Source organism: Phyllopteryx taeniolatus, chromosome 4, assembly GCF_024500385.1.
Source record: "Phyllopteryx taeniolatus isolate TA_2022b chromosome 4, UOR_Ptae_1.2, whole genome shotgun sequence".
Classification (NCBI taxonomy): Eukaryota; Metazoa; Chordata; class Actinopteri; order Syngnathiformes; family Syngnathidae; genus Phyllopteryx; species Phyllopteryx taeniolatus.
Genome location: NC_084505.1, coordinates 29,452,622 through 29,467,957, shown reverse-complemented (window position 1 = coordinate 29,467,957; position 15,336 = coordinate 29,452,622). Strand labels below are relative to the sequence as shown.

The window sequence follows — 15,336 nt, the reverse complement described above, 5'->3', positions numbered from 1 at the left end:
ACACAGCGCTTCATTCTTTTCCTTCTTCTTCCTTACCGCGTGGTGTGTGTGTGTGTGTGTGTGTGTGTTTCAGCGTAGGGTAATAAAACATTTACTCCATTACATTTACTTTGATTTGCCGCTTTGGCAGGTCACATAAAAATGATGTCGGGGACCTGATCTGGCCCTCGGGCCTTGGGTTTGACAGACTCTCTTCGAAAACATAACAAGATGCTTTCCAAAGTCTCCCACTGATACAAATTGGCACAACATCAAAAGTAAACACAATTTGGAGATCTTTACTGTAATTGGATCCCAGTTACTTTTGGAGTGTTTAACTTCATGTGCTTGCACCAGTTCTGCTATGTATACCAGTGCCTGAGAATCTACAAGCCTTTGTACCCCTGACGATATAGTGTCCTGTACATTTTTCCCCAAACGTTTCATGTTGCTTTCCCGCATCTTTATTTTGCGAAACGCTTTAAAATGGTGGACTTCATCTAGGCTGTGTCTACTTCCTATCCGCTGTGAGTTCCCATAGAGCAACTAACATTTTGAAGAAGTGCATTTTCCAGAAACAGGAAGTCCCAGTTGTGAGTTTAGTAACACAGAGTAACTGAGAGCCACCGGAGAAGAAGATCACAGTTGGCCACCAATAGCGTGCGAACACCGATTCAGAAACATGGCATCACAGCGATATTGGCATCTTTTTGCGATGCTGATTTGGATTCTCCAAATGCTCCTTCCTTTATGTTTAGCGAGAAAAGCTCCAAGTAAGCCACCCACAAATATACGTCACATGTAAGGTAATCTTATACTATACTTGTAGGTTTTATTCTTCTTTGTTCCCACAGGATTATTAATTTTCAACACCGCCTTTGTGGCATTCACGGGCGAAGATCTCTACGTTCATTACGAGCTGAACATCCCCGCCAACCAAAGCAAAGACGTCTTGACGTGCTTTGACCCTGAACAGCGGCAGATTTTAAGACACGAAGTCGCTGGAACTCCAGGCCACGCGGTGTCCTACAAGGCCGTGCTGGACCTGAAAATGCTCATTAATTCGGGGGAATATCATTGCCGGTATAAGGTGGCCAAAGTGTACTGGTTTCTGCGACTGAGAGGTGAGCACAGACAGTTGAGAATGTGCCGAGGAAGGCGCAAGTTAGAAGAGTGAAGCGGCTCTCTTTGGGCTTTTACAGATGACGCATTATGTATAATAGGTCAGACTATCTCAAGAGAGCCACATGAAATCATAAAAAAAAAAGAAATGCATACAAATAAAATCCAAGCCAATTCGAGAATTATATGAAAAATGGTGCCTTTACTAGGATAACAATGCCAGAAATTCACCAGTGTTTCACGTTGCGGGCTGTATATTCTCGTTATTATTCTAAGTAAGATATTTGACAATCTAACCGCAGTGATTATGTGGCGATGTTTGCAGTCGTTTGTGACGTCACCGTCTGCAGAATAACCTTTCGTGGCTTCACTGATGGTGACGCAAGATGGCACACATTGAACCCTTTTAACCGAACAAACGGTTTGGCATTTGCCTGGAAGCGACTTCCCATCCACACTGGGAAACACACAACAGAACAACCCAGTTTTTTTTTCCCCCTCTGCATGGAATGTTGTAAATCAGAGTTGTGGCAAAGTGGCAGCAGTGAGTATTTTGGGCCATTTTATTATTTGAAGAAAACGTCCCCGGGACTTTTTGGTTCCCTTAACTGACTAAAATATTTTTGTTGTTGTTATCATTATTAAATGATTACTTACTTGCCTTGGAGGGATTATGAATGTCACACTTACATTATGGCACACGTGCTCCATTTAATGAGATCCAATACAAGATTTACACAATTTGCTAAGTGGACACTGTCAACAGAGGTCATTATTCAACATGTTTATGTTTACGTGGTGTAGAACTGTAAATCTGGTTTCAAAATATGTCATAAAAGTTGTATTCTTCCAGATGAAGGCTACAGGGAAGTCGTTGTGGAGGACTACACAGACTTCATGGTGGTGGCCTTCTTCAGCGGTGTGTTGCTGGTTTTTAGTGTGGTCAGCTCTGTTTATGTCTTCAGAGGAACTTGGGTAAGATCTGGCGTTAAGTTATTAACAGCATGTTGAAATCTAACTGAGCTTCATAACGATTTCAGCTGAGTGTTTGCATTACAATCTCTTCAGACATATTAGTTTCTAAAGTTACATTCAACGCCATCACCCGAGGTTTCAAAGTCACACTAACGGAGTCAGCAAGTCACAATTTAAAAAGGTCTACTACATGACTTTGCAAATGTTTTTCTTCTCTTTTTTAAATGTATTTTTCCCATGTGTGTGTTTTTTTTTCTGCAAATTTTAGAAACAACAAATGCCCAAGTGTGGCAATCCAAGCAACGATCGAAAGCAGAACAAAGAACAGACCCAAGCAGAAAAGCCTGAGGGTGACACTATGAGTGTAATAATAACTTCTTCCACATCGCTCTATGCTGTAAGTACCAGCGTGCGGCGTAGGCACGTTCAGGTCATTGTCGTTGTTCCTTTTCTCTCTTCAACTGATAAGAAACCATATTTTAGAGTCTAGAGCCACGACCTCGGTCCATTTATGATGTGCTGGAGCGCTCAGCTGTCGACAAGCCTGCTCCCAAGCCAAAAACAGGCCAGAGACCGGTCGGTGTGGACTCCTGCTGCTTTATCACACGTTCAGAAATGTATGAGAAGATAAACAAACTTCTTTTCGCTCCTCAGGTGGAACAACGCACACCAGCACAAGATGAAGGGGTATTTGAGTCTGTCTATGAGAATTTCTGAATTATAAAGAATCCTGATTCAACCCTGGCTGACATTGTCACCCATAAATAAATGAATTGTATTTATAAACGCAGACGTATTTCCACATTTAAATGACTGAAAGTATCAAAATCCCGATGTAAAAATATACTCATATAGGCCTACCTCAGAACCATAGTACACAGGCAAAATTCTAATGTAAATCTATCTATAGTGTCAGTGACTCACTATATGATGTTAAAAACCCAAGAATATTTTCCATGAACTGTAGCGAGCCAGAAAATGCTTAAACCTATTCCACATCAATGTTCAGCACCTTCTCTGTATAAATGAACTGTTTATGGATAGTTTTCCCGTGACGTCACGCGCCTCTGGACACGCCCGCGGCCGCCATATCGAAGCGTTGTTTGATATTGATTGTTTGAATAGATACATTTGATAGGCAACGTCAAAAAATGGTGAGTCAGTGTGATGTTTGGCTGCAACAATACAGGCAGGAAGGACAAAGTCGCGTATAAATGTTTACCTTGACCAATTTTGAATCAGGATGACAAGACTGAGCATTTGTCAGGGAAAAGACATGAATTGCAGCCAGATTCCCAGAGAGAGAAAGAAATAAAAATGACTATTTTATTACCTTTACAATTAAGTACAACAAAATGTATATTATATAATTAGTATTTTCTAGATATGTATACATCTGTATATTTTTATACATATAACTACTGTATATATCTATGTATATACGTTTATATACTGTATATAATGGCTGAAAGTAAAAGACTCCCTGGCCTCTAAAGTAAAATAACTAAAATTGTCAGGCTACATTTGTAGAGTATTTTTCTGTTTGTTTGGGGGTTCTTTTTGTTTTGTTTTTATTTGAACCAAATGTTATGTATTATTAGTACATATTTTGATGTTGACAATAAAGTAACCCTCGTGAAAATCGGTTGTGAAATGAGAACGTTGTGATTTATTTTCAATATTTGTACAATACCTAGAGGGGAACTTTCCCTCACCAAGATGGCCGCCACGTAAGCACGCGCTTGCATACAAAAGTAGCTGCCATTTCGTCGGACATTTATGGCGTCATAAATTACGTTTTTTTTTCTTAGCCAATGGGACTCGACATTCACGCTCGTAGCCAATCACGACGCTGCAGTCTGGCGCTGCACTTCCTGGTTGTTTCTGCATTTACCTGCGAGGACCATGGCTGCAGAAGGTGACTTCTTAGCAAGATACCGAGCTGTATCGAATAAGCTTAAAAAGTAAGTGTTGGTGGAATTAGCTTTAAGGAAAAGTAACAGGATTATTTATTATATTTTTTTTTTAGAATACAAGGATTCGAGCAGTATGGCCGCTCCAAGCTTACGAGTGGTTGCTAGCGTTTGTTATTTGTTGGCTAGCGGCATCGTTGATGGACAGGTCCATACTAAAGAAGCCGTCAGCTTGCTAACACTCTGCTCGACACCAATTCGTGATAACGCAGTCATATTTTGCTTGTTATGGAAATTGACAACATTGTTTGTCCTCGTTGCAGACGTTTCCTTCGGAAGCCAAATGTCGCGGAGGCAAGTGAGCAGTTTGGTAAGTTTCAACGTAACGTAATGAGCAAATAATAGATTAGATGCGCGCCATTCTCCAATCTAGCTTTTTCTTTCTTTACTTTATTTTGCTCATCTTACATGCAGCAATGTTTGTTGTTTCAGGCCACCTAGCCAAGGAGCTAAAGCAGCAGGACTGTCTGCAGTATGCCGCCTTCTGCAACCTGGCCATGGCCCGGTACAACAACTCCTGTATTGCATTTGGTTTTTGTCTGAAATCATTTTGACATTGACTAGGACCTGCTAGTTACCAGTCGGTAAACTCTGAAGCAGACTTGGATAGGCTGTAAATACATATATATTGCTCTGTTTTGCTCTGTAAGAGCATCAACACAATTTTCTTCAACTAATTTGCAGTTTACCATATGTACTGGATCTCATTTATGTGTAGTTGTACCTAACGTTGTTGCTTGTAAGTATATATTTAAATATAGTGGCGACTGAACTGAATTTGAAACATTTTAATAGGAAATCACGTAAATAGAAATAATATGTTCTGGCATCAAACGGTAGTTATCGTGAACCTTCTGTTTTTATCATATTGTCGTTGTGTCTCCTGCAGGTGTGAGCAGACTCTGTTTAACGCTCCGGGAGAAGCTTTGGCGCTAACTGATGCCGCACGCCTTTTTCTTTCCTCTGAGAAAGAGAACCACTCTCTGCGAGTGCCGGGCTTTGACGAGCACCTTCAGGCTGCACTCAACTGCTACAGTTTTGCCAGCAAGGTTCACTGTGATGTCCTTTGTTTCTGTTTTTTTTGTGTGTAAAAATCACTCTATTGTGCCAAGTAAATGTAGTGACTGTCAGGTAATGTTGATGTTCTTACAGGTGTATGTTGAGATGAACCAGCCGATGATGGCAGCCAGTCTGTGTCTAGAACTTGGCAATGCACTCAAAGTAAGCTGTCCTGTTCATATAGTACATGAACTGGGTGAGGTATTTCTTTTGGTATGACGCGTCGTCTTCAATAGGAGATGAACCGACCAGGCGAGGCAATTGTTCATTACCAGAGGGCTGCAGAGCTGCAGACACAGATGCCAGTGGAAGCTCTTCTGTCAATGGGAGAAATGGCTTCATGTAAAATTCTCACACGTGAGTTCGATGTTTCCGATGTTCCTCTTCGCTTCTGTGTTTGTGATGTGCGACGTCCGGTTTCTTCCACACAAAACTTGACCAAGCATTGCTTTAGGCACTTTGCTGTTTGCACTGGCAACGCAAAAGAGGTTTCCCCAAAGTTGGAAGCATAGAATTGTACGAAATCTAAGCCGGGTCGCCCAACACAGAACCATGTCAGCGTGTTGACTCACAGTTCTTAGGTTGCGGGAATCTCTGCTCTGGCCTTCTTGTGTGGAATTTATATCTTCTCCCTGTGCTTACGTGGGTTATCCGCAGGTGCTCCGGCTTATTCCCACATTAAAAAATATGCATGTTAAGTTGAATTGAAGACTCCAAATTGTCCATAGGTGTGAATGTGCTGTTTTTGTAAGTGTGCCCTGCGATTGACTGGCAACCATTCCGAGGTGTACGCTGCCTCCTGCCCTAAGTCATCTTGGAAAGGCCCCAGCTCACCCATGTCCCGAAGTAGGATAAGCATTATAGACAATGGATAGATGGGTAGTCCAACATCTGATGGATTGATTGATTAATCAATTAAGAGGTGTATCTGCAGATCTTTGACATTTTACAGCTTATCTTATGTGTACTTTGTGGGTCCCCCCCAGGTGACTATGATGGCGCCTTGTCCGTGTTTACAGAGATGCAGCTCATGTGCCAGGAGAGAGGACTGCAACTACCAGGCACCAGCACCCCTGTTGGTGAGGCTCATTTGCACCCCCACTTAAATCTATCTTATGTTTGAAATAAGATATGACAATAGCCATAATTGTTACAAAGGGTGGTAAAACAGCTGGTAACCATAGTAGTAGGGTGGGCGGTGGGTACTCGCAAGGCTCGTGGCATGACTCCTGGGGCCTCCTGGGACTCTGGTTGGGTGGCTGCAGGGATGTGGGGTTTCCCCCTCTGCCACGCGGTGTTCATTCGCTAATATCTCTGTAGGCAAGCTTCTAGGATTTAGTTGCTTGATGTGTGGCCACTCACAATATCACAGCCTTTATGAATACATCAACTCCCCGGACTTTCCTCTCTCTTGCATTTTAAACCCCGACAGAGGTTTAGGCACTGCATAGCTACTCCCATCCTGTCCTATTGCTTAGTTGTTGCGTGCCTTCCTCACAGGGTGTTTCTTGCAGCTGGACACTGGTCTGATTTTATTCATTTATTTTATTATTTATATATACATATATTTTTTTCTCATATTTAAGGTGCCTTTTTGGACATTGTGGCAAGATGCGAGATCTCCAGAGTACTACTGCTTATGCTGCTTGAGGTACAATCAATGTTTTCATATATACGCTAGACTGTATATATAAAAATAATAGAATGGGTCAAATAAGGGCCCATTTTCTACTCCACAGTCGTTACTTGCCCCATCACAGTTGTACTCACTTAAATATGCGTTTCCATTGTTAAAACGCAGGTACTATGTGACACTACGAGCTATGTTTTGTACTAACTGGTCAGTTGTGGTTCCAAGCAGGCAGTATCAGTATCAATATAGTACGGGTTGCGGGAACAGCCACTGGTTGCTCAAATAAGCTCTTAGTTTAATCATCTCATATTGCTGTCTCGCAACAGACCACACTTTTGTCGTGTTTTAAAATGTTAAAGACCGGGTAAAGTCAAAATGTCTTCAATTTGAGACACCACAGAGATGTGTTGTGAACATCCCTGCCAAATTTGAAAGCTTAAAACTAAATCTCTTAAGTATATGAGGCTTGAAATTCTTTTAAAAAATCCAGCTTTTCTCTCTGCTCTCAAACACTGTGTGCGTGTCCACTGAAACGCCGCTCCACTCAAATGTTATCTGTCAATCAAACACCACAATTACAATCGGGGGAAAATGGATGCTGCTTTGTCAAGTCAAGTCATGTTTATTTGTACAGCCCCTGATCACAAAAGAGTGTCCAAGGGCTTCACAGGCTCGAAGTTGACAAATATCGACGACATCCGCGACCTAAACCCTCCAACCGCGCAAGGAAAAACTCCAAACCCCATTTGGGGAGAAAATAAGAAACCTTAACAAGGGACCACAGATGGAGTGATGTGCTTTCAAACTAGTAACATCATCTTTTGTTGTGGAAAGTGGACCACCTCAAATTGAGCTAGGAGCTCACCTCCTGCACATGTCATAAAAATCCTGGTTTAACACAAATTGAATGATTTCTTGCTTTGCTCATGCTACATCCCATCCATAATGTTTTGCAGAGATCAGTTGTGGCTTTTTGCCGTCTTGCTCACTAACAAGCAAAAAATCCATGAAAACATAACTTGACCTTGATGGAGGTTGTAAAAATCAATAAACTAAAATAGCTGTGGTGTGTCAATGTGCGTTTTGTGATTGTTTGTTTAGCAGTATTGAAAAAAATAAGTGGGTAATAGTGAAGAGTAATAGTTGGTCTTTATCAGCCAATAAGTTGGAATGGACTGCGTTGGCTACTTGCAGAAATATGTATATATCATAATTCCACACCTGACACGACAATCATCTCCAGACTTTACATGGCAGTTAAGGATCCCGATCTGAACTTGGCTGAGGGTTAATATTGAACCTGGACTACCCGGTTTTCCCCCCACATCCCCAAAAACATGCAAGGTAGGTTAATTGACGACTCTACATTGCCCGTAGGTGTGAATGGTTGTTTGTTTGTATGTGCCCTGCGATTGGCTGGCAACCAGTTCAGGGTGTACCAGCCTTCCTGCCCGATGATAGCTGGGATAGGCTCCAGCACGCCCGCGACCCTAGTGAGGAGAAGCGGCTCAGAAAATGGACGGATGGATGGTTCTATGCTGCCGCCCTGTGGCCAACAATTATAAGCATACCCACCATGGCCATTTTTCATCACTCAAATGTTCATATCATACTGGAAATCACAAACTGATTGCCAAAACAAAAGGCGGATCTACTCTGAGTCTTCCGTTACGTGGATAACAATCTGTGGATATCCGACCGGATACATTGTTGTCATCTACAAGGTTGTTTTTCAGGTTTAACTGAGTATTAAATGGTGACAATGCAGTCGCGTAGATGTAATTGCACAGCAGTATTGTTTTGATGGGCTGCATGAACAATGGTCCAGATTTCAGTGGCACGCAGCCATCAAACTGCAAAAAGCAGAGGAGAGTTCAAGGTTTAGCGTGAAAGGAAGGAAACGCCTACGCAATGAGAATCAATACGCCAGCATAACGCTGGTTATATGTGTTGCTATATACCGTGTTGTAAATCATAAAGCATATGTAGCGTTTTGAATCTGACTGCTTTTCTGTGCAGCCTCCGCCTCAGAAGCTGCTACCAGAACATGCGCAAACACTGGAGAGATACGCATGGGAGTCCTTCGACCCACACAGTCAAGGTGGAGACGCGTTTCATTTCCATTAAGTTCCTTTTCCTTCTTCTTCTTTGTGTTATCGACTAGTCTGTGGCTTGCTCCAAATGAAAGTTATTTGAAGTCCAATGAGTCAATACTCGTGTTGTCTTTCAGTGACCTTCCTGCCCGAGAATGTTTTCCTGCTCCTGCAGTCGGTGGTGGTGAGTTTCATCAGCCGCATACTTGTGCACTTGACAGGATTTCCTGGTCTTCTCCTCGGGGCCTTTTGCAAAGCTGCGATAAATATGCAGGGATTGGCCCTGCTTTTCAACTGCATCTCAGTTTTCCTGTTTTAATCTGCAGGATTTGTACACGTGTCCTCAAAGGAGCGATAATAGACTGTTTGATCGAGCCGTGACAAAGAGAGAAGTCTGTAATGAAATATCAACTGAGTTTATGAACAAGTACAGAGTCACATCCCATGTCAAGGCCATCTGAATTTCTTTGTGCAGCATATGAAAGCCAATGTGTTTCACAGATGGCATGCCAGGAGAAAGACACAGAGTCCCTGAAGTCTCTTCAGACTGAGCTATGGTAAACATTGCAAAATATCAATCTCCATCATGAGCAGTTTGTAGCTTCATGAGCGTGGTTGATTTGACAGTGTTATGTTCATGTTTTCTACCTCAGGCCAGTGCTGACCGCCGAGCAGAATCACCTCCTCCACCTAGTGGTTCAGGAGCGCATCACACCGTCTGGCCAAGGCATTTAGTGCCGTCCTGTTCTCATCCGCTTCCTCTGGGAACGATAGCTAACATCATGGAAACATTCCTGCTTTTGACTGGGTCTGTTGTAAGACCCCAACAAATGCTTTCACTGAGACAAATGTAAAACTAAAAAAAAATAATACATTTGTGGTATGATGTTCACGTCATTATTATTTAGTGCTTTTACCCAGAACCCCTTTTGGATAGCGCTTGTCCTCAGAGTCGCTGGAACATATCCTGGCTGACTTTGGGTGAGAGGCGGGGTCCACAGGGGGAATCGTTGCCAGCCAATCGCAGGGTGTATATATAGGGGGCGGGAAAACAACCATTCATACTTAACATTCACACCTGGACAGTTTAGAGTTTTCAATTAATTTAAAATCATCCTATATTCAAGCCGGAGTGAACTCATGCAAGCACGGAGAGAACATGCAAAGGTTGGAGTACAGATTTGAACCCCCGACCTCAGAAGTGTGAGGCAGACATTACCAAGTGGGACTTATTCAGATATGTTTATCATGCCATTTGATGAATGAATCATGAAGCTGTGTTTGTTACTAGTTGTTTTATTGATTATAGTGTATGGCTTCACTCCAAAGTAATTACAAACCTTCTAATGCATAGTTTAGAAATATGGTCAAATGAAACGCTCATCCTCCATATCTGGTTCACATGTACAAATTGATGTACTTTTTTTTCCAGGATAGCAGCCTACTACAAACAAAATGCAAAACATAGCTTGAAAACGAAAAAAAACATTACAAAATGTTACAAAAATATAATGGTTACAATGTACATGGATAAAACGAGGATACACTACTTCATGAAATAAAGATGCATGACTTCAAACTACTTGTATTCCCAATTAAAGCTTGTTTTAATTGGTCAAGTACAGCAACAGGGAAGTTGTTGTGTTGCAAACATGCAAAACCTATTACCTTTATTTGTTCACTTCATTCTTGCGGTGGTCATTGGAAGCTTCAGCTTGATTTTTTTGGGGGGGGGTCAGCCCTTAGACTTATTATCAACACCCTGCTTCCAAAATAGTCTACACTGATGGCTTTATTCCAAAAGAGCCGCCAGTGTGAGAATTAAAGGCACCGAGTGCTACGCTCCTGTTTGCACTGAAAATGTATAAGCCATATTCCGGCTGCAGTTTGGGTTAGCTTAGCATAGAGGCTACATAATTCGAAGGGAACAAAATCCCTGCTTAAGACCTTCTAAAGCTCTCTTTATGTGTAAACTGTTAAAAAACAAACAAAAAAGACATTTCACTCCCACTTCTCCCAAATGTAATGCTAAGCTAACTAGCAGCAAGCTAGTAACGTCACAGTTGATGTACGCCTAATTTGCCACTAGATGTCAAAAGTAGTACAGTAATATATTACATCGTAACTTGGCAATTGTAACAAATTTGACATTTATGTTATGGTAATGACATAAATCAGCCTGTTATACAAATGTATTTGATACTGTCAAATGTCTGAAGGGAAATCCGCCCAATAAAATGATTATACACAGGCTAAATGTGTTAAGTTTATCGTGAGTCAAAATATATTTTGAAATGGTGATTGGCCAATCTTCCCCTATTTTACTCCCAACAGCAAATATTTGTCTCAAATTTGGGGTACTTCTTAGACGTTCCAATTGAGGAGGGGCGTGACGCCGGATCCCGGCCTCCTCGCTTTCCTCTCACTCGCTTTTTTTCCGCAGGACGAGATAGGTGATGGCTAAGAGCAGCGTGAGGACAAATGAGATCCAGGCCAGGATGTAGGAGTGTCCGTATGCTCCATTTTCACCGGTGTGGAACTCGGCGGTGTAGATTGAGGCAGCGATCATTATACATAGACCTGCAGGCGAGAAGTGAACACTCAAGACCATCGGTACTCATAACACAGGTAACTCCGTTTACCAATTACACCAATCACCACAAGAACGTATATTGGCTGGGGCTGTTTACTTAACTGCAGAGTATACTGGGCATCTATGATGTGAGTCATAAACGTATTATACGATATATATATATATATATTCTATTAAGGCCTACATCACTGATGCAGAGTAGATTTCCGTAGCATTCATATCGTTTTCTGTACAACTAATAAAACATGAGATTGTGCTTTTGCTTCTTCTAATCCATAATTATTTTCGTGTAAAAATTAGACTGCCCCATAGCTGCGAACATCAGCACTTTCTCTTAACACACTTTACAGCTTTACAGATACCATGCCTAATCCATAGGCGGTGTACGTTGTGGTAACGCATGGTGATTTTAGTCATAGTAAAGACAGCTTATTTTTAGGTTTGACTACATGGCGCTGTTTATTATTCGTGTGAACAACACACCTCATGATTCACTGGTGCATGGAAGCAGAGGCCACAATTAAAGGAAATATGTTTTTTTAATCAAAATCAGGAGCGGTCGTAACAAAAGAGCACCTGTCAAATAATATCAAACAAGATGAAATAATTTGGTGTGACTTTGTCTCAATCTGTCGATCACTCACTGAAGATCCGATGTGCCGCAGACTGACTTTTTTTTTTTTTTTTTTTTTTTTAAATAGGTATGGCAATGAGTGTTACAAATATTTAGAGCACAAAATCATCATGACGCATTAAGAGGATTCGCATGACTCACTTTGCTGCTCACTTCTGAGTGTCCATTATGTTGACAGAAGTCAGTGAAACGCCCTAAGGCAATTGTAGCAACTGAAAATCTCTCACGTGGAATATAAACATTTCCCCCAAATCATAATACATATTTTGCTGAAACTAATATTCTAAAATCACCATTAAGTTGAGGGCTACTTATGACCCTATTTATTATTTAACTAAAAAAAATAAGCATAGCTATTTAGTTGAGTCTCCTCCTTCACTGTTTTGCATTTAACGCGTAGCTGGAGTTATCTTAGCAGCCGTAAAAGTACAGAATGTTTTTTTTTTTTTTTTCTCGCCCCCCCAAGTTGCTACATCCCCTCAGAAATCCTCTGGCACCCTGCTGGGGAGTTTCAACTCAGACTTTGACAAAAAAAAAAAACAACATTTGAGTTTATTGTCTGGCCCAAAAAAAACAAAAACATTTTAATATTTTGATTCATATTTTTTAAAAAGAAAAATATCACTTCTGTCCTGCTATTTAACTGATTGTTTATAGGTCTGTGTACAATTTGGTGCTCATCCGGCTTGAGTTTATTTTCAATCAGTGATTTTTTTATGATTGACATTCCTTTAGTCTTGTTGAGTTTAACCCAGCAGATTCTTGAGCCCGGAGAACACACAACCTTTGTCTTAATTTGATCATGCAGAACAAATAAATGTGCTATGATTGAACCCTGCCCTGGGGCACAGAGCAGACAGACTCGCAGCACTGTTGTAGTTAGTTCTTCATCGATCTCAGCCCATCATTATTGATTTGCAATGATCCTCCCCTCCTTCTCAGTAAGAATGTATGTAAATATGCACTGATGCAAACAATTAGCACATGCATTCTAAAACCACATCATCGTGAAACGGTTCCCTCGGGTTATAGAAAACGAGCCGTTCTTACTCACAGGCGAGCAACTGTAAAACGCCGGTGAAGGTGAAGCGCTGGCCTTTGGGCAGAGTGAAGAGCTGAGCCACAAAAACAAACAGGGCCAGGATGGCGAAGATGCACGCCAACACTGAAGTTGCCTGTACCGCCTGGAGGTACTCTGCAGCGTCAACACACACACGCACACACACGTGCACGCAGACAGTCAGTGGAGGCATGACAACAATGCAGACAATTACAATTTGCAAACTTGCTTATTGAACACCAATTAAATTGAAAACCCGAATGGTTGGTGAACCGGATGCTACTAGCTGTTGTGTGCACATGACAGCTGCCAGCTGGCCACATACCGAGTACGACTCAACACCTGCTACCGCTTGTTACTTACAGCGAGGGGACAAAAGCGCTGACCAGATTTCGTAGCGGGTTTACCTTCTGTGTAGTCTTTCAGGTTCGTGTAATGCCAGGCCGAGTTGACCAGCTCCCATCTTCCCCACAAGTCAGTCGACAACGCGTCGGCGGTCCACCAGGCCTACAGAGACGCAGGTGCATGTACCGCTTCCATTACACGAGGCTCATGTTACTAGGCAGATTTAATTCATTAATGAAATTATTTGTCAACGCTAAACAACATTTCAATATTTTCTCTTCCTCTAAGAAGTGCTCCAAATGTGTCGGGTCGCGAGGGCATCTTGAGCACAGCCCCACAGATTTTCGAGTGGGTTTAGGTCTGGACTCTAGATCACATTATAGCAATGCAAAAATATATTGTTGTTATTCCATTTTGGTCTGTCAGGATAAAGCTTTGATGATCTACACCCATCCAATTGAGCAGTTGTACAAATTCATTCTTGCGTCGGTGGTCAAATACGCTCATGGAACTGTCAGAAAAAAAACTCGTGATGAAATAACACATACTTAACCCAACTCCCATCTCATTCGGGTTAAACAAGCATAATGGGAATGGGAGTCATTTTGGGAGGGGGCGGGTGGGTATGATAGATGAATTAAAACAAAAACACTACTTACATTATCAATGGTAGCGACGAGGAGGAGGATAATGGCGGTGAGATGCACAACAACGATTCCAGCCAGCATCAACATGGTGACCCTCTGGGAAAAAGAAATACTGTAACAGCGATTTGGAGCTGCTGCGGGCTGTGTGTAGGAGGATGCCGAGCATTTATTCAAGTCAGCCTCCCCCTTGGAGAAAGCCCCTCACAGCTGTCCCAGATAAAACACCGCGAATGGGCGCTGACAGACAGAGCCCCCACCCCAAAAAAAAAAACCCGCAGACAGATGTGCCCCCCCACAACCCATACCCCCCCCCCCCCCCCCCCCCCCCCCCATTGCGCCTATGTAGAAACTTTTCATGCGTTTATTGTTCCACATCGCAGGGTAAATCAACAAGAAATGTTTGTCGAGCTCTCGAATTGGAGGCTTGAAGTGATTTCCCGTCGACGAGAAAGGCGCATTTGTTGCGACGGTGTCAGGGCATTCCCCAATTACACACGCAGGCCCTCTACTGTACAATGTCGTCGACAACTTTGAAAGGAGCGCCACAACACCACGCCTGGCCATTATTACAATTAGAAAAAGAAAAAGCAACCAGGCGGGTTCCTTTCAACTCCGAAGAGTTTCCAACGCGCGCCTTTTACGCTCGTCACTTTTCCATCCTTCCAAGCGACTTTGAAAGTTTGGACTACGCCGTCAGTCGAGCTTTCCTGCGCCAAAAGTGACCACAAAAACGCGCGCTTCACTCAGTTGAAGGACGGGAACGATTAGGAGGAAGAAAGCAATCGAAGATGACAAAGTATTACCTGAAAGCGTTCCAACGCACAGGCCGGGAGTTATTTGGAAAATGTGAACGGCAGTAGAAAGACCCACCCAGCTCAGACTTGGACGCACACACATCGGCCTGTTTTCCCTCTCTTCCCCTTGTGCAAGCCCCACCCACAAAGTTTCACTTTTTTCCCCCCTCCTCAATGAAATGTCGGCACACACCAAAACCCGCTCTGCGCGCTGTACACAAAACAACACGCTTTTTTTGTTTGTTTGTTTGTTTTTAAACCACCACAAGTTTGGGCTCCACACAGTTTCTCAAAATGATTTTTCAAAACAAAAACAAAAAAACCCGAGTCGACACAGTATGTTGTTTTTTCTCCATGATATAATACTGTATGTGCGTATATTTTCATTTTCATACTTCAAGAATACTGCATAACTTTCCTATGAAAGCA

At 42.3% G+C, this 15,336-nt stretch overlaps 3 protein-coding genes across 8 annotated transcripts; 2 read left to right on the top strand and 1 right to left on the bottom strand.

Annotated features, from left to right (window-relative positions):
• The first annotated feature begins 567 nt into the window (after positions 1–567).
• si:ch211-243a20.4 (uncharacterized) lies at positions 568–3,718 on the top strand. Of its 4 annotated transcripts, XM_061771449.1 has the most exons (7): positions 570–752; positions 834–1,103; positions 1,427–1,645; positions 1,955–2,076; positions 2,345–2,473; positions 2,560–2,652; positions 2,731–3,718. In XM_061771449.1, exons 1-7 carry the CDS (start codon positions 662–664, stop codon positions 2,791–2,793), a joined length of 987 nt encoding a protein of 328 aa, XP_061627433.1. In that variant the 5' UTR covers positions 570–661; the 3' UTR covers positions 2,794–3,718. The 4 variants fall into 4 exon arrangements, with proteins under 4 accessions (XP_061627434.1, XP_061627432.1, XP_061627433.1 ...); XM_061771450.1 differs by lacking the exon at positions 2,560–2,652 and having other exon boundaries at positions 568–752; XM_061771448.1 differs by having other exon boundaries at positions 569–752; positions 2,560–3,718.
• Positions 3,719–3,925: 207 nt separating this feature from the next.
• On the top strand, positions 3,926–9,722 carry f8a (coagulation factor VIII associated). Of its 3 annotated transcripts, XM_061771444.1 has the most exons (13): positions 3,926–4,040; positions 4,313–4,359; positions 4,482–4,554; positions 4,939–5,098; positions 5,202–5,270; positions 5,345–5,465; positions 6,095–6,187; positions 6,695–6,759; positions 8,761–8,842; positions 8,972–9,018; positions 9,161–9,261; positions 9,336–9,391; positions 9,488–9,722. In XM_061771444.1, the coding sequence occupies exons 1-12, from the start codon at positions 3,982–3,984 to the stop codon at positions 9,367–9,369; spliced, it is 951 nt and encodes a 316-aa protein (XP_061627428.1). In that variant the 5' UTR covers positions 3,926–3,981; the 3' UTR covers positions 9,370–9,391; positions 9,488–9,722. The 3 variants fall into 3 exon arrangements, with proteins under 3 accessions (XP_061627428.1, XP_061627430.1, XP_061627427.1); XM_061771446.1 differs by lacking the exon at positions 9,161–9,261 and having other exon boundaries at positions 6,128–6,187; XM_061771443.1 differs by lacking the exon at positions 9,161–9,261.
• A 392-nt stretch (positions 9,723–10,114) lies between these two features.
• Positions 10,115–15,065, bottom strand: emp1 (epithelial membrane protein 1). The gene is made up of 5 exons (XM_061771447.1): positions 14,917–15,065; positions 14,126–14,209; positions 13,529–13,628; positions 13,116–13,256; positions 10,115–11,414 (listed from the first exon to the last, which is right to left on the bottom strand). Exons 2-5 carry the CDS (start codon positions 14,198–14,200, stop codon positions 11,257–11,259), a joined length of 474 nt encoding a protein of 157 aa, XP_061627431.1. The 5' UTR covers positions 14,201–14,209; positions 14,917–15,065; the 3' UTR covers positions 10,115–11,256.
• Positions 15,066–15,336: the final 271 nt, after the last annotated feature.

What these genes read in the sequence shown, in the direction of transcription:
- f8a (XM_061771443.1), top strand. Translation starts at nt 3,982, where the DNA reads ATGGCTGCAGAAGGTGACTTCTTAGCAAGATACCGAGCTGTATCGAAT. An exon ending in TGCAACCTGGCCATGGCCCG is followed by an intron (nt 4,555 to 4,938) that starts GTACAACAACTC and finishes TGTCTCCTGCAG; the next exon opens with GTGTGAGCAGACTCTGTTTA. An exon ending in AACTTGGCAATGCACTCAAA is followed by an intron (nt 5,271 to 5,344) that starts GTAAGCTGTCCT and finishes CGTCTTCAATAG; the next exon opens with GAGATGAACCGACCAGGCGA.
- emp1 (XM_061771447.1), bottom strand. Translation starts at nt 14,200, where the DNA reads ATGTTGATGCTGGCTGGAATCGTTGTTGTGCATCTCACCGCCATTATC. An exon ending in CCTGAAAGACTACACAGAAG is followed by an intron (nt 13,257 to 13,528) that starts GTAAACCCGCTA and finishes TTGACGCTGCAG; the next exon opens with AGTACCTCCAGGCGGTACAG. An exon ending in CGTTTTACAGTTGCTCGCCT is followed by an intron (nt 11,415 to 13,115) that starts GTGAGTAAGAAC and finishes TCTCGCCTGCAG; the next exon opens with GTCTATGTATAATGATCGCT.
- si:ch211-243a20.4 (XM_061771448.1), top strand. Translation starts at nt 662, where the DNA reads ATGGCATCACAGCGATATTGGCATCTTTTTGCGATGCTGATTTGGATT. An exon ending in GTTGTGGCAAAGTGGCAGCA is followed by an intron (nt 1,646 to 1,954) that starts GTGAGTATTTTG and finishes GTATTCTTCCAG; the next exon opens with ATGAAGGCTACAGGGAAGTC. An exon ending in CTTCCACATCGCTCTATGCT is followed by an intron (nt 2,474 to 2,559) that starts GTAAGTACCAGC and finishes ACCATATTTTAG; the next exon opens with AGTCTAGAGCCACGACCTCG.